This window comes from Prionailurus bengalensis, chromosome D1 (genome assembly GCF_016509475.1).
Source record: "Prionailurus bengalensis isolate Pbe53 chromosome D1, Fcat_Pben_1.1_paternal_pri, whole genome shotgun sequence".
NCBI lineage: Eukaryota > Metazoa > Chordata > Mammalia > Carnivora > Felidae > Prionailurus > Prionailurus bengalensis.
Genome location: NC_057346.1, coordinates 59,066,231 through 59,083,293, shown reverse-complemented (window position 1 = coordinate 59,083,293; position 17,063 = coordinate 59,066,231). Strand labels below are relative to the sequence as shown.

Sequence of the window (17,063 nt, the reverse complement as noted above, 5' to 3'; positions counted from 1 at the left end):
TCTCCAACATGAATAACTAAGGTTGAACTAGATGACATCAAAGTGGAAAATGCCCTGGACTTGAAGCAAGAAAATGCTAGCTTGAGCTCTGACCATACTTGCACTGTCTCCCTGATGAAAAATACAGTGAACAGAGTGTGAAAGCCCTTGTGAATCAAATAATTAAGCCAGAGACTAAAAGTGTTCCTTTCTTTTTTAAGTTTATTTACTTATTTACAGAGAAAGAGAGAGAGAGGCAGAGAGAGAGGGAGAGGGAGAATCCCAGGCACATGGGGCTTGATCTCATGAACTGTGAGATCATGCATGACCCGAGCTGAAACCAAGAGTTGGACGTTCAACCAACTGAGCCATCCAGGCACCCCCTTTTCTCTTTTTAAGATTGTTTCTGACTCTCTGGATGTCAGTTTTCAGAGAAGACCTCTGAGAACTTCAGAAACACTAGATTAAAATTTTTATTCCATGACTTCCAGACAAGAAACATATCTACTTCATTTTGGTATAAGGAATTTGGTAAAGTGGCACTAATAAACCAACTAGTGATAATATGTTCTTCACTGCATATTAAAAATAAAAAGCATGACTTTTTCCCTCTTCCTGCACCAAGTTTAACTCAGTGACAGGCCAAAGAAAAGAAACCAAACTGCTAGCAAAACCGTTATTTTTTCTTTTAAATTTTGGCTATTATCAGGTTTGGTGACACAGTCAAAGAATAGCATCCTTCAGTGAAAGTCTGCCCATTACAGCCAAGAAGAGAAATCCTACCGAGTGTAAAGTGCCATTATTGGTCACTGCAGGAAGGCGAGCCCATCGTTCATTTTCCAGTTCTTCCATTACTTGATTCATTGCACTCTTTAGCCACGTGTCCACAGAAACACCGATCTGCTTTAGCAGGTCCAGCCGGGCTTCAGCTTTCAACTTAATTATCTAAGAAAACCAAGAAAATGGTGAGACATCAAGGCACTTTTTCCTCAAAGTGTTTTTTAAGTTATTCTTGATTTACTAATTAGAATAATCTTGGTATTCACTAGCAATGCTTCCTTGGCATAGAGGTTAATTTTTCACTTGGAGAGGGGGAGAGGGAGCGGGGAATAGAAGTAGGGAGAGGAGAGGAAACACAAGAACAGAAATGAGGGCAAATGGCACACTCGCATCTTGACAAGACACATCAAACCTAACTTATGAACAGGAAGATATGAATACACCATCAAGCCTGCATTCTTCCCCTCTTAGGAAGGCTAGGCCTCAGGATATCCTAAAATCCAGCCTTTTTGACAGCCTTTTAACCTATCTCTTGGACTTTTTCTTCTCTATAATCTACCTCTTACAAGTTTGCAAAGGTCACCATGTCACTCCCTGGTTAAAAACTTCCATGACTCCTGACTGAACTACTGGGTAAAGATTTAAGTTAAATTATGATGTAGCTATCAGAAATAATAAAATACAGCAATAAAATTCTCCAAACTGAATTCTCCAAATTCAAGAAACAGAAAGACTGCTTGTGCTTTGACTCTTGTTCTAAGCCATAAGCACGTAACCGCAGAACCAGTCTAAACCTGTCCCAATCAAACAGTAACTGCTTTGCTCTAATAGCCAGGCCTCTGAAAGTCAGCCAGTGACAGCCCCACACATCTGCAAGGCAGCCAGTAAACCACAGCCTCACTCCAGAAATCACCAGTGTTCAAGCTTCTACTCCTGCTTCTGACAGTCCACCAATCCCTATACACCACAGCCAGAGGTGAGCCAATCTGTAAAACATTTTCAGTTTTGAAAATCTGCCAATCCCTGAAATCCACAATTCTTAAAACCTTATATATCGGTTCTATTTTGTTTAGAGACTGTTTGTAAGTATTACTCTCTTGCTTAGCAAGTAGTAAAGTCAGTTTCACTGTTTCACGTATTAGAGAGGTGGTCTCTTCCTTCGACATTGGAAGGTTCCACTGAGAAAATGTTGATTATTTGATAATTCCAACCCTCACTTTATAGCCTTCTGTGGGACTTCTGGACAAACAAGTGTGCTCACTGAACCCTTCTGGCATTCGATTCTGATCACTCTCTAGATTCTCCATCGGGAGAGCTGGTATTAAAACTGATCTGAACTCTGGGAGCACCTGGGTGGCTCTGTTGGTAGAGTAAGTGACTCTTGATCTCAGGGTTATGAGTTCAAGCCCCACACTGGGCATGGAGCCTACTCAGAAAAAAAAAATTCTCTGACTTCTGACTTGTTTCACTGAGCTCTCATTGCTGTATTTATCTTGTATTCCTAAGATTAAGCATACATCTTTTTAAAAATGGAGATAAAATTCACATTACATAAAATTTGCCATCTTAATCATTTTTAAGTGTACAATTCAGTAGTTTTGGATATCATATACATCTTTATAAAGCAATTAGAATTTTTGGTTTGGAGACAGTGTTTGGTAAATAGCCTTGCAAAAACCTGTTTATTCTTCTAACAACTGTTTACTGAGATAAAGCTTGCATATACTGTAAGATTCATCCATTTAAAGTGTACAGTTCAATGATTCACAGTATATTCACAGATATGCAACTATCACCACAATCACTTTTTAGAACATTTTAATCACCTCCAAAAGAAACCTCGTATCCTTTATTGCTCCCTCACCCCTCATTTCAATTATTGTTCTTTCTCTATATACAGATTTACCTATTCTGAACATTTTTTAGCAGTGAGCTGTCAGCACAGATCCTGATGTGGGGCTCGAACTCCGAACGGTGAAATCATGACCTAAGCTGAAGTTGGATGCTTACCTGACTGACCCACCCAGGAGCCCATATTCTGAACATTTAATATAAATAGAACCATATGTGGTCTTTTGTGATTGGCTTCTTTGAATTAGCATAATGTTTCAAGGTTCATCCATGTTGTAACATGTATCAGTATTTCATTCCTTTTTACGGCTATATTAACATTCTATTGGATACACCACATTTTATTTATCCATTTGTCAGTTAACCGACACTTGGGTGATTTCAGTTTTTTGTCTAATATGAATAATGTTCCTTTACACATTAGTGTACAAGTTTTTGTGTAAACATGCTTTCTTTTCTCTTGGGTATATACCTAGGACTAGAATTACTTAGTCATAAAATAATGCTATATTGAACCACTGGGGAAATGCCAGGCTGTTTTCTGCCTCATTTGATAATCCCCCCAGCAGGGTGTGAGGGTTAACATTTCTCCACATCTGGAAAACACTTGTTAACGTCTTTCTTTTTGATTCTAGCCATTCTAGTGAGTATGAAGTAGTATCTCATTGTAGTTTTGATATGTATTTCCTTGATGACTAATGATGTCAAGTATATTTTCATGTGCTTATTAGTCATCTGTGTATCTTCTCTGGAGAAATGTCTATCTATTCAGACCTTTTGCCCATTTTTAAAATGGACTGTTGCTGTTTTATTTTGTCTTTGTCCTTTAAAAAATATTTATTTATTTATTTAGAGAGTACAAGTGGGGGAGAGGGGCGGGGGGGAGGAGAGAGAGAGAGAGAGAAAGAGAATCCCAAGCAGGCTCTACACTCATCATGGAACCCAACATGGGGCTCAATCTCACAACAGTGAGATCATGACCTGAACCAAAATCAAGAGTCGGTCACTCAACTGACTGAGCCACCCAGGTACCCCTTGTCTTTGTCTTTATTGTAAGTTTTCATGTATTCTAGATAAAAGTCCCTCATCAGATACATGATTTGCAGATTATTTTTTCCCATCCTGTGTGTTGTCTTTCACTTTACTTCAAAAATTTTTTTAATTATTAATTTTTTGAGAGAAAGCATGCATATGTTGAGTGCAGAAAGGGCAGAAAGAGAGGGAGAGAATCTTAATCTCAAGACGTGAGGCTTGATCTCAAGAACGGTGAGATCATGACCTGAGCTGAAATCAAGAGCTGAAAGCTTAACTGACGAGCCACCCAAACGCCCCAAGAGATAGTTTTTTTAAAATGATGCTTTGAAAAACCACATCTTACAGATGTATCTTATAGATACATAATCTTGGTGTATTAACAATGTCAATTAACTGATTTTAATATAAAATTTAACATAAGCACATCCAAATGTCAAGCCACAGTTGAGTTTATAAAACTTTTTGGCTTGACATGTGGATAAAGTTATAAAGTCTGTAAATCTAATATGGGCTTAGTTACTTTACCTTCAAAATATCATTTCTCTAAGGTAAGGACTGTGTCTGTTGCAACTCTACTATTTAGGACAATGCCTGGCATGTGTAGGAAATGAATAATGGTAGATGGTAGTATTTGCCATTCTAAATTACCTTTGGTTTCTTAAAAACATTCTAAACAACTTTTATCACATAGGATTATACCATTTCATTCAATCCACACAACAATTCTGAGGATGGATATCATAAACTCCATTATAGATGAGAAAAATGATTTAACTAAAGTCCCATCGATTTTGGTAAACTGTTATTCCCAATGAATCATGCCTCTTGCTATCCAAGTAGTCCCCTCTCGCATTGATTCCGGGCTTATCCATGTGATCTGCTTTGATAAAACATATGCAAATTTGATGCAGAGATTTGGTAAGTGCAAGTAAAGTTGATTTCTTGGAATGTATCTCCATCATGTAAGGAAGCCCAGTTTAGCATAATTGAGGATGAAAGACCATTTGGAAAAAAGGCCTAGCCTTCTAGCAGACCCTCTAAGATGTATGCAGCAACTTGAGTAATCTCAGGAAAAACCTGCAAAAGAAATGCATAGTCAACACCCAGAATGGTGAGAGATAATAAATAGCTTTTGCCATAAAGTTGTGTGTGTGTGTGTGTTTTAAGGCAGCCACAGATTGTTGTGTTTAAATAATTCAGTTTCCAAATATCTGGGGATTTTTCAGGTATCTGTTAATTTTTTAATTTAATTCTGATGGTCAGAGAACATACTCAGACTGAAATCAATACTTTTAAACTAACTTGACACTGGTTTATGCTGAACATTCTGTGTGTACTTTAAAAGAACAAATACTCTATACTCTTGTAGGGTAGAGTCTTCTTTAAATGCCAATTAAGGTAAAATTAGTTGATAGTGTTGTTCAAGTCTCCTGTATCCTTGCTGATTTTCTAGCTCCTTCTTCTAATTACTGAAAGGAATGTTGAAATCTCCAACTACCATGGTAGATTTGTTTATTTCTCCTTTCAGTTAGGCCAGTTTTGCTTCATGTACTTAGTAGCTCTATTATTATATACACATCCAGAATTGTTACACTGTCTTCTTCTTCTTCTTTTTTTTAATGTTTTTATTTAACTTTGAGAGAGAGAGAGACAGAGCGGGAGCTGGGGAGGGGCAGAGACAGAGGGAGACACAGAATCTGAAGTAGGCTCCAGACTCTGAGCTCAGCACAGAGCCTGAAGTGGGGGCTTGAACTCACAAACTGAGATCCTGACCTGAGCCGAAGTCGGATGCCCAACTGACTGAGCCACCCAGGCGCCTGGAGAATTGTTATGTCTTCTTGATGGAGAAGATGATGAACACCTTATTTTTAATCATTATAAATGATCCCTTTTAATATTTCTTGTCCTGTAGTTTACTTTGATATTACAACCACTCCAATATTTTAATGGTTGATGTTGTTCCCCTGTGGTGAGCAACAGCTGAACTTTCTGTTAATTATTTTTGCCTTCCAGCTACTGTTTCCTGTCAAGCTCCTGGGGGGTTTCTGTTCCATACATGTATTTAGGTTTGGCCCAGGATATGGACGGTTATTTACATATATGCAAACTTGAGGGCTTCCTGACAGCCATTCTAAAGCCAGTTAAGACCAAGGCTCTATGCTTGAAAACAACCCCTTGCAAAGAGCTGTTTAATGTTAATATCACCAAGTACAGTCCCATTCTTTTCAGGGTCTATTCCTTTCCAGTTTTTATATGGCAGTTTTCCACATCTACTAAATAATCACTTTAAATATTTTTACCCCAGGTTAATAACTGTTATCTAAAGGAGGATTAGCCTAATATGAGTTAGTCCTTTATTATCAGAAGCAGAAACCCTTGTAGAGATATATTCTATACCCAAAATGAACTGCAAAGAAATCTTAAATTTTGCTCAATAGATTACCATTAGTATTTCCATTATAATTCTGAGACTTTTTAATATACTGCAGGAGAAAGCAAATAAAATATTATGATAATATTAGGAACCAAGATTTTCAATATAAGAGAAAAAAAATAAAATCAAAGAAGTTCAACAAAATCCTTTTAATTTTAAATTTTAATTGGAAAGATCAACATAAACTCATGATGTGAAAAAAATAATAAATTCCTAGCTCTAATAACAAAGAAAGGGCCAAGAAATAAATGATACTCATAACAATAAGCACCTTCACATTCTAGACTCTGGTGTCTAAATACTATTCTTAGGGCGCCTGGGTGGCTCAGTTGGTTGAGCGTCCGACTTCGGCTCAGGTCATGATCTTGCGGCCTGTGAGTTCAAGCCCCGCATCGGGCTCTGTGCTGACAGCTTGGAGCCTGGAGCCTGCTTCAGATTCTGTGTCTCCCTCTCTCTGTGCCCCTCCCCTGCTCATGCTCTGTCTCTCTCTGTCTCAAAAATAAATAAAAATATTTTAAAAAATTTTTTTAAATAAAAAAATAAATACTATTCTTTATTAAAAGAAATCAGAGCTCCATGAAGAAATGGCTAATTCTAAGTCTGGTAGGGGAAAAATACACGGTGAGTGTATGATGGCTTGTTGTGTGAGAAAGCAAGAAACTGTTCAAAAATCTAATGGGAATAATGTCAAAAGGACATGGAAGTCAGCCATTAAATGGACTCTCACTGGCCAAATTTAGACAATGTGGCACTGAAAAAAAGGCCAACTATAATTTAAAATACACTAAATTAATAAAAACCCGTAATAAATTGAGAATATGTGGGACTCCATGAGGAGAAGCAAAGGATAATGACTCAGGGAAAGGACATCTACTACGGAGCTGTGAACTAAAAACTTCTCAAGAGCTTATACAGGGCTGAAAGATGTTCCATCTGTCCAGCCAGAGTTGAGAAACCTTGCTGGATACTCATGGTAAAACAAGAAACTATAGAAAGGAAATGCATTGGTAATAGGGCTAAATTTGTCCTACTGGAAAGGCTATTCTTTTTTTTTTTTAATTTTTTAATTCATTTATTTATCATTTACATCCAAGTTAGCTAGCATATAGTGCAATGATGTTTTCAGGAGTAGATTCCAGTGATTCATCACCTATGTATAACACCCAGTGCGCATCCCAACAAGCATCTTCCTTAATGCTCCTTACCCATTTAGCCCATGCCCCCTCCCACAACCCCTCCAGCAACCCTCAGTTTGTTCTCTGTATTTAAGAGTGTCTTCTGTTTTGTCCCCTTCCCTGTTTTTATATTCTTTTTGCTTCCCTTCCCTTAGGTTCATCTGTTTTGTATCTTAAATTCCTCATATAAGTGAAGTCATTTGATATCAGTCTTTCTCTAATTTCGCTTAGTATAATACCCTCTAGTTCCATCCACATAGTTGCCAATAACAAGATTTCATTCTTTTTGATTGCTGAGTAATACTCCATTGTATGCATGTATGTATGTATGTGTATATATATACACATATATGTGTATACATATATACACACATGTATATGTGTATACACATATATACACATACATGTATACACATACACATACACATACACATACACATACACATATACATATACATATACATATACATATACATATACACACACCATATCTTCTTTATCCATTCATCCGTTGATGGACATTTGGGCTCTTTCCATACTTTGGCTATTGTCAATAGCACTGCTATAAACATTGGGGTGCATATGCCCCTTCGAAACAGCACACCTGTATCCCTTGGATATATACCTAGTAATGTAATTGCTGGGTCGTAGGGTAGTTCTATTTTTAAGTTTTTGAGGAACCTCCACACTGTTGGAAAGGCTATTCTAAACCAGCCAAAACAAAGCTTGAAAATAAGCCTCAAAAGGATCAAATTGATCTGCAACTGAATTGGCTATCAGAACAAAACTCAATAGTCTTTAAAAGAAGAAAGGAGAATTCAGACACCCCAATAACCAAACACTCACCATTTCTAGTACTCAGTAAAAATTACTAGGTATTTGAAAAGTAGAAAAAGATGAGCCATAACTAAAGGAAAAAATCAGTCAATAAGAAAGACAGACATCACAGATATGATGGAATGAGCAGACAAGACTTAAAGTCATTATTATAAATACACCTAAGGATTTAAAGGAAAACATGAAGATAAGCAGGCATGAACTGGAAATATAAAGAACCAAACAGAACTCCTAGAGCTGAAGCTGTAACACCTGAAATCAAAACTGACAGGATGGCCTTAACAGTAGATTATGTACCACAGAAGAAACAATCAGTGAACTTGAATACATACTAGCTCATCAAACAGATTAAGACAAAAAATAAGACTGTATAAAAGCATGAAAGATGATCTTTGCATGTGATGTGTAGGACAATACCAAGTAATCTAATACTCATATTGTCAGAGTTGAATTAACTTAAGACAGAAAGCATGTCAATTGTTGTCTGGTCACCAGAGAATTTTGGGGGGGATGAATGAAATATTTTGTATCTAGATTGTGGTGGTGAATGTTTAAGGAGATGCATTTGTCCAAACTTACCAAACTGTTCCCTTGAAATGGTTACATTTTACTGTATGTATATTATACCTTGATAGAGCTGATTTTTTTTTAATGTTTATTTATTTTTGAGAGAGACAGAAATAGAATGCGAGTGGGTTAGGGGCAGAGAGAGAGGGAGACACAGAATCTGAAGCAGGCTCCAGGCTCCGAGCCATCAGCACAGAGCCTGATGCGGGGCTTGAACTCATAGAGCTGTGAGATCATGACCTGAGCTGAAGTCAGACACCTACTGACTGAGCCACCCAGGTGCTCCAGAGCTAACTTTTAAAATACCATGACATCAAAATGATACTTAAGAAAGAGAGAAAAATACGTATTTGCCATTACTGGAGGTGACTTGTACCTGGTAGCTGCAAATACAAAAAAAAAAAAAAGAAAAAGAAAAAAAGGAACCTGAACAGTGGAAAGATCTGGGAGCACCACCCAATTAAGTGACTACTGTTAGCATCATTCATAGAGAGGCAACTTGATAAAAACATTCTGTGATGAAAAACAGCATCATCTATCAAGTATTCTTGACTAAAATACTGACTCTAATAAGGCCTCGAGATTTAACCTCTATTTTACAGAATAGAAATAAACACATAGGGCCAATATTGCAAAATATTAACTGTTGAATTTAGCATGTTGAGAAATATTTATTTACTCTTCATCTTTTCTGTATAGTTGAAAATATTCACGGGACACCTGGGTGACTCAGTTGGGTAAGAGCTTGACCTTGGCGCAGGTCATGATCTCACGGTTCATGAGTTCGAGCCTTGTACTGGGCTTTCTGCTGTCAGCAGCTGAGCCCACTTCGGAAACTGTCCCCCTCGCTCTCTGCCCCTTCCCCCGCTCATGCTCTCTTCCTCTCTCTCAAAAATAAATAATCACAAAGGAAAAAAAAAACATATTCACACATAAAGTGAAAGAAAGTGATTAGTCAAAAGGTGTGCTGACACACTATTATAAGAGTATAGTGAAAACCCACAATAACAGGCCCTGAGGTAATGTAAATTTCGATCTAATATGATTGAAAATTCTTTTTTTATAGCAGGCTTATCCTTAGCATTTCATTAATCTTGTGGCAAGGAGGCTTTACATCTTATGCAACTGAAAATTTGGGGCTTCTCCTATAGCATGCTGGCAAGGGTATTAATTACCATTTTTGAGTCACTGAGGTACAAGGATGACATAATAATCTTGAATTCCTGATGTACAACAGAACCTTATAGGATGACAATTTAAGAGAAAATGGTACCTATGAAAACGTGTTTATATAAATAATAATTGATTTTTTTGGTTTTGTTAATTCACTCTTGATACCAAGTACTCTGGCTTTCAAGTGTACATTCAGATAAAAAAATATGTAATTAGTATCTTAGAGAAGGAATCATATAGTCTATAGTTCCTTCTTGCAGACCTTACACCAAACGTGAATTACTAAAAATTTCCAGTATCTTTAACTTCTTACGTTGACTTTCTCCTATTTGTGTCTCCTCAGTGTGTCTCTTCACTGTCAAAAAAAAGAGAACTATCCTCAACCCCCAAGAAGGGAAAAATTTAAACATGCAAAAAGTAATTGTGCTCTGGAACAACATACGTCATGTACAGCTTCCAAAAAGATGGTATTTAAAATGCTCAGTTTCTTGGCAAGCTACTTTTAAAACAGGTATAAGTCAGATGCAGAATGTGTGTGTCTTTGTGATAAAAGGCATTTCAAAAAATTCAAATACCTAAATACCAGGTTAAGAGGACTGTTATTAAAGTTTAATTTAAGCAGCTATTGCTTTGTTTCAACTCCTGGATTTGTCAGGGGCTGCCAACAGTACCACATCTAGTACACACAGTGTGTTCATCATTGTATGTCTAGTATATCCATCAGTGCCGGGGGCACAGCAGATGTTTATTAAGTAATTGTTACACTAATAACTTAGTGAATTTGTGACACATTAACCAGTCAATAATTATTAAGTAATTGCTATATTCTTTAGAAAAGCACAGGCCATTTATATTTTTCAATTTCTATGTCTGGAAAAAGTTTCTTTAATCTATTACTGAGCACCACAGATGTTTTTATTGTAATCAGCAACACTGAATGGAAACATAATACAGAAAAGACTAGATAAAGTAGATTACCCAACAAGGGAGGGTAACACGTTGGTGGGAGTTAAAAATCAAACATGAAGGATATAATGGAATTTTAACCAGCTTTGTCCCTTTTGATTAGTTATTTATAATAAAGTAAGTAACTACTGAATGGAAAATTCAATGCAAATGATATGCAGGCAGAAGAAAGAAAAAGGTAATCTACAAAACCACTATTGTCAGTTCCTCTGAAGGCTCTTGTAGTCAAATCTATCCAAAAATGTCATTAGGACAACCTGGTAAGTACTACCCCTGCAGCGAGTAATACACTCATGTATTTGCCATCTAATTTTAGCTGGACTGTTCTTCATATCTGATAGGTGAAAATCAAGTGGAAGATCATTGTAAGACAGCAGTAAGATTAACCGTATTTCACTGATATTCAAAACTGAGATACTGGATCTAGCATCATGGTTTTTAGCATATTCTGTATTTTTGGTAAGAAAATTATCTTTGAGAATGCAGACTTAAATACTGGTATTAGGAGAAACGAGTCATTCTGTTGTGGGAATCTCACTTCATATTTTTAGCTTTGAGCTAACAAACACAGGGCTGTTTAGCACACTCATGGAAATAACAGGTCATTCAGCCTAAATGCAGACTGTGTGACTGATACCTACTACTGCTACTACTGGGGGTTTGGTGGAGCGATGGTACCAGACAGTGACACTATGGAGGGAGTCTGGAAACGGAAAATACAAGAGAGAACACACCCTTTGGAAAACTTCTGAGACCTGTCCCGTTCCACCAAAGCTCTGAAACTGACTTCACTCAGAGTATAGAGAAACAAATACCAGGAGAAACTGTTCTACACAAGCCAGTGTTTCTCAGACTAGGCAAGGGCCTGCCAATAGTAGTTGGCCAGCACACTGGGGTAGTGGTTTAGCCGTGACCCTGAATTCAGAGCAGAAAATGACTATTTATTGTACACCCTGCCCTCTTCACTATGGAGGCTGTGGATCATGTGCCAGGAACAAAGGCAAGTTAGGTTTACTGGGGCTTTTCTAGACCAGGCAGATGGCAAGCTTTTCTGGTTCAGATCACTTCTGTGGGGTTATGCCAAAAACATGCTCATACTCCCTATGTTTGCCTAAACTGCCTCTCCCCTCACCTCCCCCTGCCCTCCAACCAACCACTGAAACATTTCCTCAAAACCTCTAGAGTCCTGAGGGGACATGTGAAAATCACTAGTTTAGATTAACCATCAACCAATGAAAGAATTCCTTGCATAGAGTCCCTGACAGCACTTGCAGTGCTGCACCTCGTCCCAGGGGAATTTATTCTTTCATTGGGCAGATCTGACTGTTAGGATTTCCCAATGTCAGCTTCAAATCTGCCTCCTTCCTACCTTCTTCTTTTGGTTCCAGTTATGCCTCTTAACATTGCATAGCACAAATCTTGTGCTGTCTATCCCTTTTTCTCGAATTAAATATTATTCATCTGTCAACACCCATCTCAAATCCTACCTCTTCTGTGTTACCTGCCCTAACAACTTCTCCCAGGGGTCTCTGTGTCCTCTGGGTTCCTTAAGTATTATGTATACTTGTGTGGATCATTCCTTGGCATTTATGCTTTAAGGCCTTAGTTATCTTTGGCTCTCTTGAGGCCTTCCTAACAAGAACATATTCTCCTTGAGGCCTGGATAGTCCCAGTCTTTTTAAAATGTCTATTTCTACATCCCTTCAACATGTTGCATTGGGTAGATAACTATATACAAGTGTGCACAGGTCCTCCATGTACTGGTCCTAACCACAATTATTTTGCTTTCTTCCTACCACATTTCCTCACAAAAAAACCTTCCACTCTAATCTAATCCAACTGCCAAATTATATCCTAGGTCTTCCTCCTTTGCAAATAACTTCTTTCTATCTCAACCTCTCTGCCTCTAGGTCAGAGAATATTACTCTAGGGTACATGAACTTCTGGAAACTGTGCACAAAAATGTGAATTTTTTTTTTGTGGGAGAAATATACAATCCTCAAAGGGTCCCAAGACCCCTTAGCAAAAGATTAAAATCCATGGTTGTAATGTTTTTTGTTTTGTCTGCTCAACCAAGTCTCTTTTTTAGAAGATCAGCTTATGCTCCTGGGCCAGTGAACCTTCTATATGGGGCAGGACTTTTCAAGGCTCTGAACATATATGTATCAATTTCTATGCCATTAATTTGACTGATTTATTTTGTACCTTATGAAAACTATAAAATTAGTACCTTCACTGTGATATAATTCTTCTGTTATTTAATGTTTCACGATTGCAAACTCTTCAGATAGGTTCAGTGCCTTTTGTTACATGTATTACCTTGTATGAAGCAGGTACTCAAAACTAATACTCTGGACACACATAAAGATGTTGAATCATCTTCAAATTAATCAGTGTATAGAAACTGAATCCTAAAGGTATATATCATAGTCGTGACGTTGTTGGAGCTGGGCAAAATGCCACAGTTAGCTGCCACCTCACCTCTGCTTTACGAATATTTTCTCTAGCTTCATCTATTTTCTGTTCCAACTCTGCTCGGCTTTGTTCTGATACTGCAACTCCATGACATTCCAGATCATCTAGTACCTATTAAAGAAAATAGGGAAATGATGACTATTTTTTTTTCTCTATTTTTTCTTAAGTGACTAGTGTATTTAGGTAATTTACTAGGTTTCAGTGACAAGTGGCCACGATTCCTTTTTTAACCTTTAATTTTTTCACTTATTTGTTAATTATAAAAAAACAAACCCTTGATATAATTACAACATTGCAAAAGTAGCAGAAAGTCCCTTTGTCCCTTTCCCCTATGGCAACAGCTTATATAACTATACTACAATATAAAAACCAGGATATTGACATTGGTACAAGCTACAAACTTTATTTGGATTGCATGTTTTGATATACATACTTTCGATTTTTAAAAATTACATGAATATATTGTTATAAAACAACAACTAATATAAAATGGCACATCCCATCAATTTACACGTATTTTTCCAGACTATTGCTTGTGTATTTCTACATACTTGAAGTTTTGTTTAAAATGATCTGAAAAATAGATCTAAAATGAGATCTATCATCCCTTCAATGTGTCTAAGCAAACTGTTTATGATTGTACAAATAGACTGACTTCATTCTCTAATCCATAGATTCAATAGTTTAGCTGTACCATTTTTATTTACTCTTTTTCTACTGCTATTTGAGTTTTCGAATTTCCCAATATTATAAATAGTACTGTACAAACAACCTTGTTAATGACTCTTTGAACACATATAGGAATATTTATTTAAGATAAAAATACAGAAGTGAAAACTGTGTATTTTAATTTAAATAGACATTGCTGAGTTGCCCCCCAAAAATTATACCTCGTCTTTTACTAGTACTGTGTGAGAGCATATTTTTCTGTATCTTACCAACATTAAATACTGTCAATCTTTAAAATTTTTGCCAAGATGCTATATACACGAAGATCATCTCATTTCAATTTTAATTTCTCTAATAGCATCATTTCGTATGTTGGTCATCTGTATTTATTTCTATTTTTATAAATGGACAGTTCATAGCCTCTATCCATTTTTCTGTTTTTTTTTTGTCTTTTTGTTACTTATTAAACATCTTTCTAGATATTAGTCCTTTATCTGTTATGTCAGACGTGCCAGAGGTGTCAGAGGTGCCTGGGTGGCTCATTTGGTTAAGCATCTGACTCTTGGTTTCAGTTCATGTCATGATCTCACGGTTCATGGGTTCAAGTCCCACATCAGGCTCCATGCTGCAGTGTGGAGATTCTCTGTACCGCCCCCCTCTCCTGCTTGAGCTCTCTCTCTCAAAATGAATAAATATTAAAAAACAAACACAAATGTCTCATTCTATTCCTTTTCTCGTAACTTTTTAAAGTTCTTTAGTTTTATAGAAATGTTTATTTTTTATGTGGTCACATTTATTGGTTTCTTCCTTTATGGGTTCTGGGTTTTGTGTCTTGCTTAAGAAGTCATCCGTAGGGGTGCCTGGGTGGCTCAGTCAGTTAAGTAATTGACTCTTGATTTTGGCTCAGGTCATGATCTTGTGATTTGTGAGATCAAGCCCTTGTATTGGGCTCCACACTGGCAACGTGGAGCTTGCTTTGGGATTCTCTCTCTCCTTCTCTCTTTGCTCCTCCCCCATTCGTTCTCTCTCTCAAAATAAACACTAAAAAAAAAAGCCATCTGTAATATACCAAAAATATTCTATATTTTCCAGGTTTTAATCATTTGTGTTTAGCACATGTCTCTTTAATTACTCTAAATTTATTCTGTATTACAGCAGAAGGGAGGAATCTAACTTTATATTTTTTCCCCAGATGCACAGACAATTGCTCTAATACTATTTACTGAATAAATCCTTCTCCCAAAGATTTGAAATGCCATGAACAATTTTATTATGAAAAATTTCAAATACACTCAAAAGTAAAGAGCCTAGTATGCTGAACTTCCAATATACTGATCATCAAGATTCAACAGTCAGCAAGATTTTTCTACATCTACATTGCTTAGTCTTTTTTTTCTTGGCTAGATTATTTTATTTTTTTTTTTAAATTTTTTTTTCAACGTTTATTTATTTTTGGGACAGAGAGAGACAGAGCATGAACGGGGAGGGGCAGAGAGAGAGGGAGACACAGAATCGGAAACAGGCTCCAGGCTCCGAGCCATCAGCCCAGAGCCTGACGCGGGGCTCGAACTCACGGACCGTGAGATCGTGACCTGGCTGAAGTCGGACGCTTAACCGACTGCGCCACCCAGGCGCCCCATTTGGCTAGATTATTTTAAAGCAAATTTCAAACATCATGTCATTTCACTCCTACATGCCTTATTAGAAGTCTCTGAAAATATGAACTTTAAGAAAAAATAAAACTATAATACCATCAACAGACCTACTAATGAGTCCTTTGGTAGCCTTACTATGCTGTTCATCATGAAATTTCTTTGGCTCTTCAAAATGACTTTTTTATGGTTGGTTGATTTCAATCAGTATCTAATGGTCCATACGCATACAGATCATTTTTTTAAATATATTTGTTAATTTCTGTATAATACCAGTTTTAATTACTATGGTCATTATTGTATTTCAGTATGTGCTAAGGCACATAAGTCTCATTGTTGTTCTTGGCTATTCCTGCACATTAAAAAAAAAAAAATCCAGAAACATTTTTAGAGCCAGATTTTTAAATTCCTTTGAAAATATCTTTTTAGGGGTGCCTGGCTGGCTCAGTCAGTAGAGTGTGTGACTCTTGATCTTGGGGTTGTTAAGTTCAAGCCTCATGTTGGGTGTAGAGATTACTTAAAAATAAAATCGTTAGGGGCACCTGGGTGGCACAGTTGGTTAAGTGAGTCTTGATCTTGGCTCAGGTCAAAATCTCATGGTTCATGGGTTTGAGCCCCACATCGGGCTCTGTGCTAATGGTTTGGAGCCTGCTTGGGATTCTGTCTCTCTTTCTCTCTGCCCCTCCCCCACTTGTGTGTGCTCACTCTCTCTCAAATAAAACTTAAAAAATTTTTTTAAAAAGAATGTAAAATAATTACTAATTTAAAAAATAAAATCTTAAAAAAATCTTTTTTAGTGTTTATTTTTGAGAGAATGAGTGAGCAAGAGGGAGAGAGACAGAGATAGAGAGAGAGACAGAGAGAGCGCACTAGTGGAGAAGGGGCAGAGAGAGAGAGGGAGAAACAGAATCTGAAGCAGACTCCAGACTCTGAGCTGTCAGCACAGCGGCCGATGCGGGGCTTGAACTCACAAACTGTGAGATCATGACTTGAGCCAAAGTCAGAGGCTTACCCGACTGAGCCACCCAGGTGCCCCAATAAATAAAATCTTTTAAGAAATAAAAATATCTTTTTGGTTTCATTGGGATTGCACTGAAATTACAAATAAATACAAAAATCCACATTTTTTGGGCATCTCTCCACAATTACTCAGGTCATCTTTTATGTTCATTGGTTAAAAAAAAATGTCTTCTTACAGGTCATGATATTTCCCTGGTTAATTCATCAGTATTTTACTGCTATGGTGAATTTTTTTTTTCTAATTGCATTTTGTAATTTATTATTTCTAGTTACTAAGAAATCTAATGATTTCTGTGATAGTGTTAAATCTCTTCACCTTATTGAGCTGTTATTACGTCTGTTTGACAGTTGGGTCACATATTTTGGGGAGTCCATAATCACATCATCTATAAATAATGACAGGTGTACCTTTTCCTAATATTTAAATACTTTATTTTTCTTTCATTAATG

The 17,063-nt window shown here is 36.9% G+C and overlaps 1 protein-coding gene across 2 annotated transcripts in view; it reads right to left on the bottom strand.

Annotated features, from left to right (window-relative positions):
* The window catches only part of FCHSD2 (FCH and double SH3 domains 2), a 285,200-nt gene that overhangs the window by 23,573 nt on the left and 244,564 nt on the right, over window positions 1-17,063 (bottom strand). For both annotated transcript variants that reach the window (XM_043580308.1, XM_043580309.1), the window contains 2 exons: window positions 13,279-13,383; window positions 763-924 (listed from right to left, as the gene is read on the bottom strand). In XM_043580308.1, coding sequence (XP_043436243.1) covers window positions 763-924; window positions 13,279-13,383 — 267 coding nt within the window. The remainder of the gene's footprint in view (window positions 1-762; window positions 925-13,278; window positions 13,384-17,063) is intronic.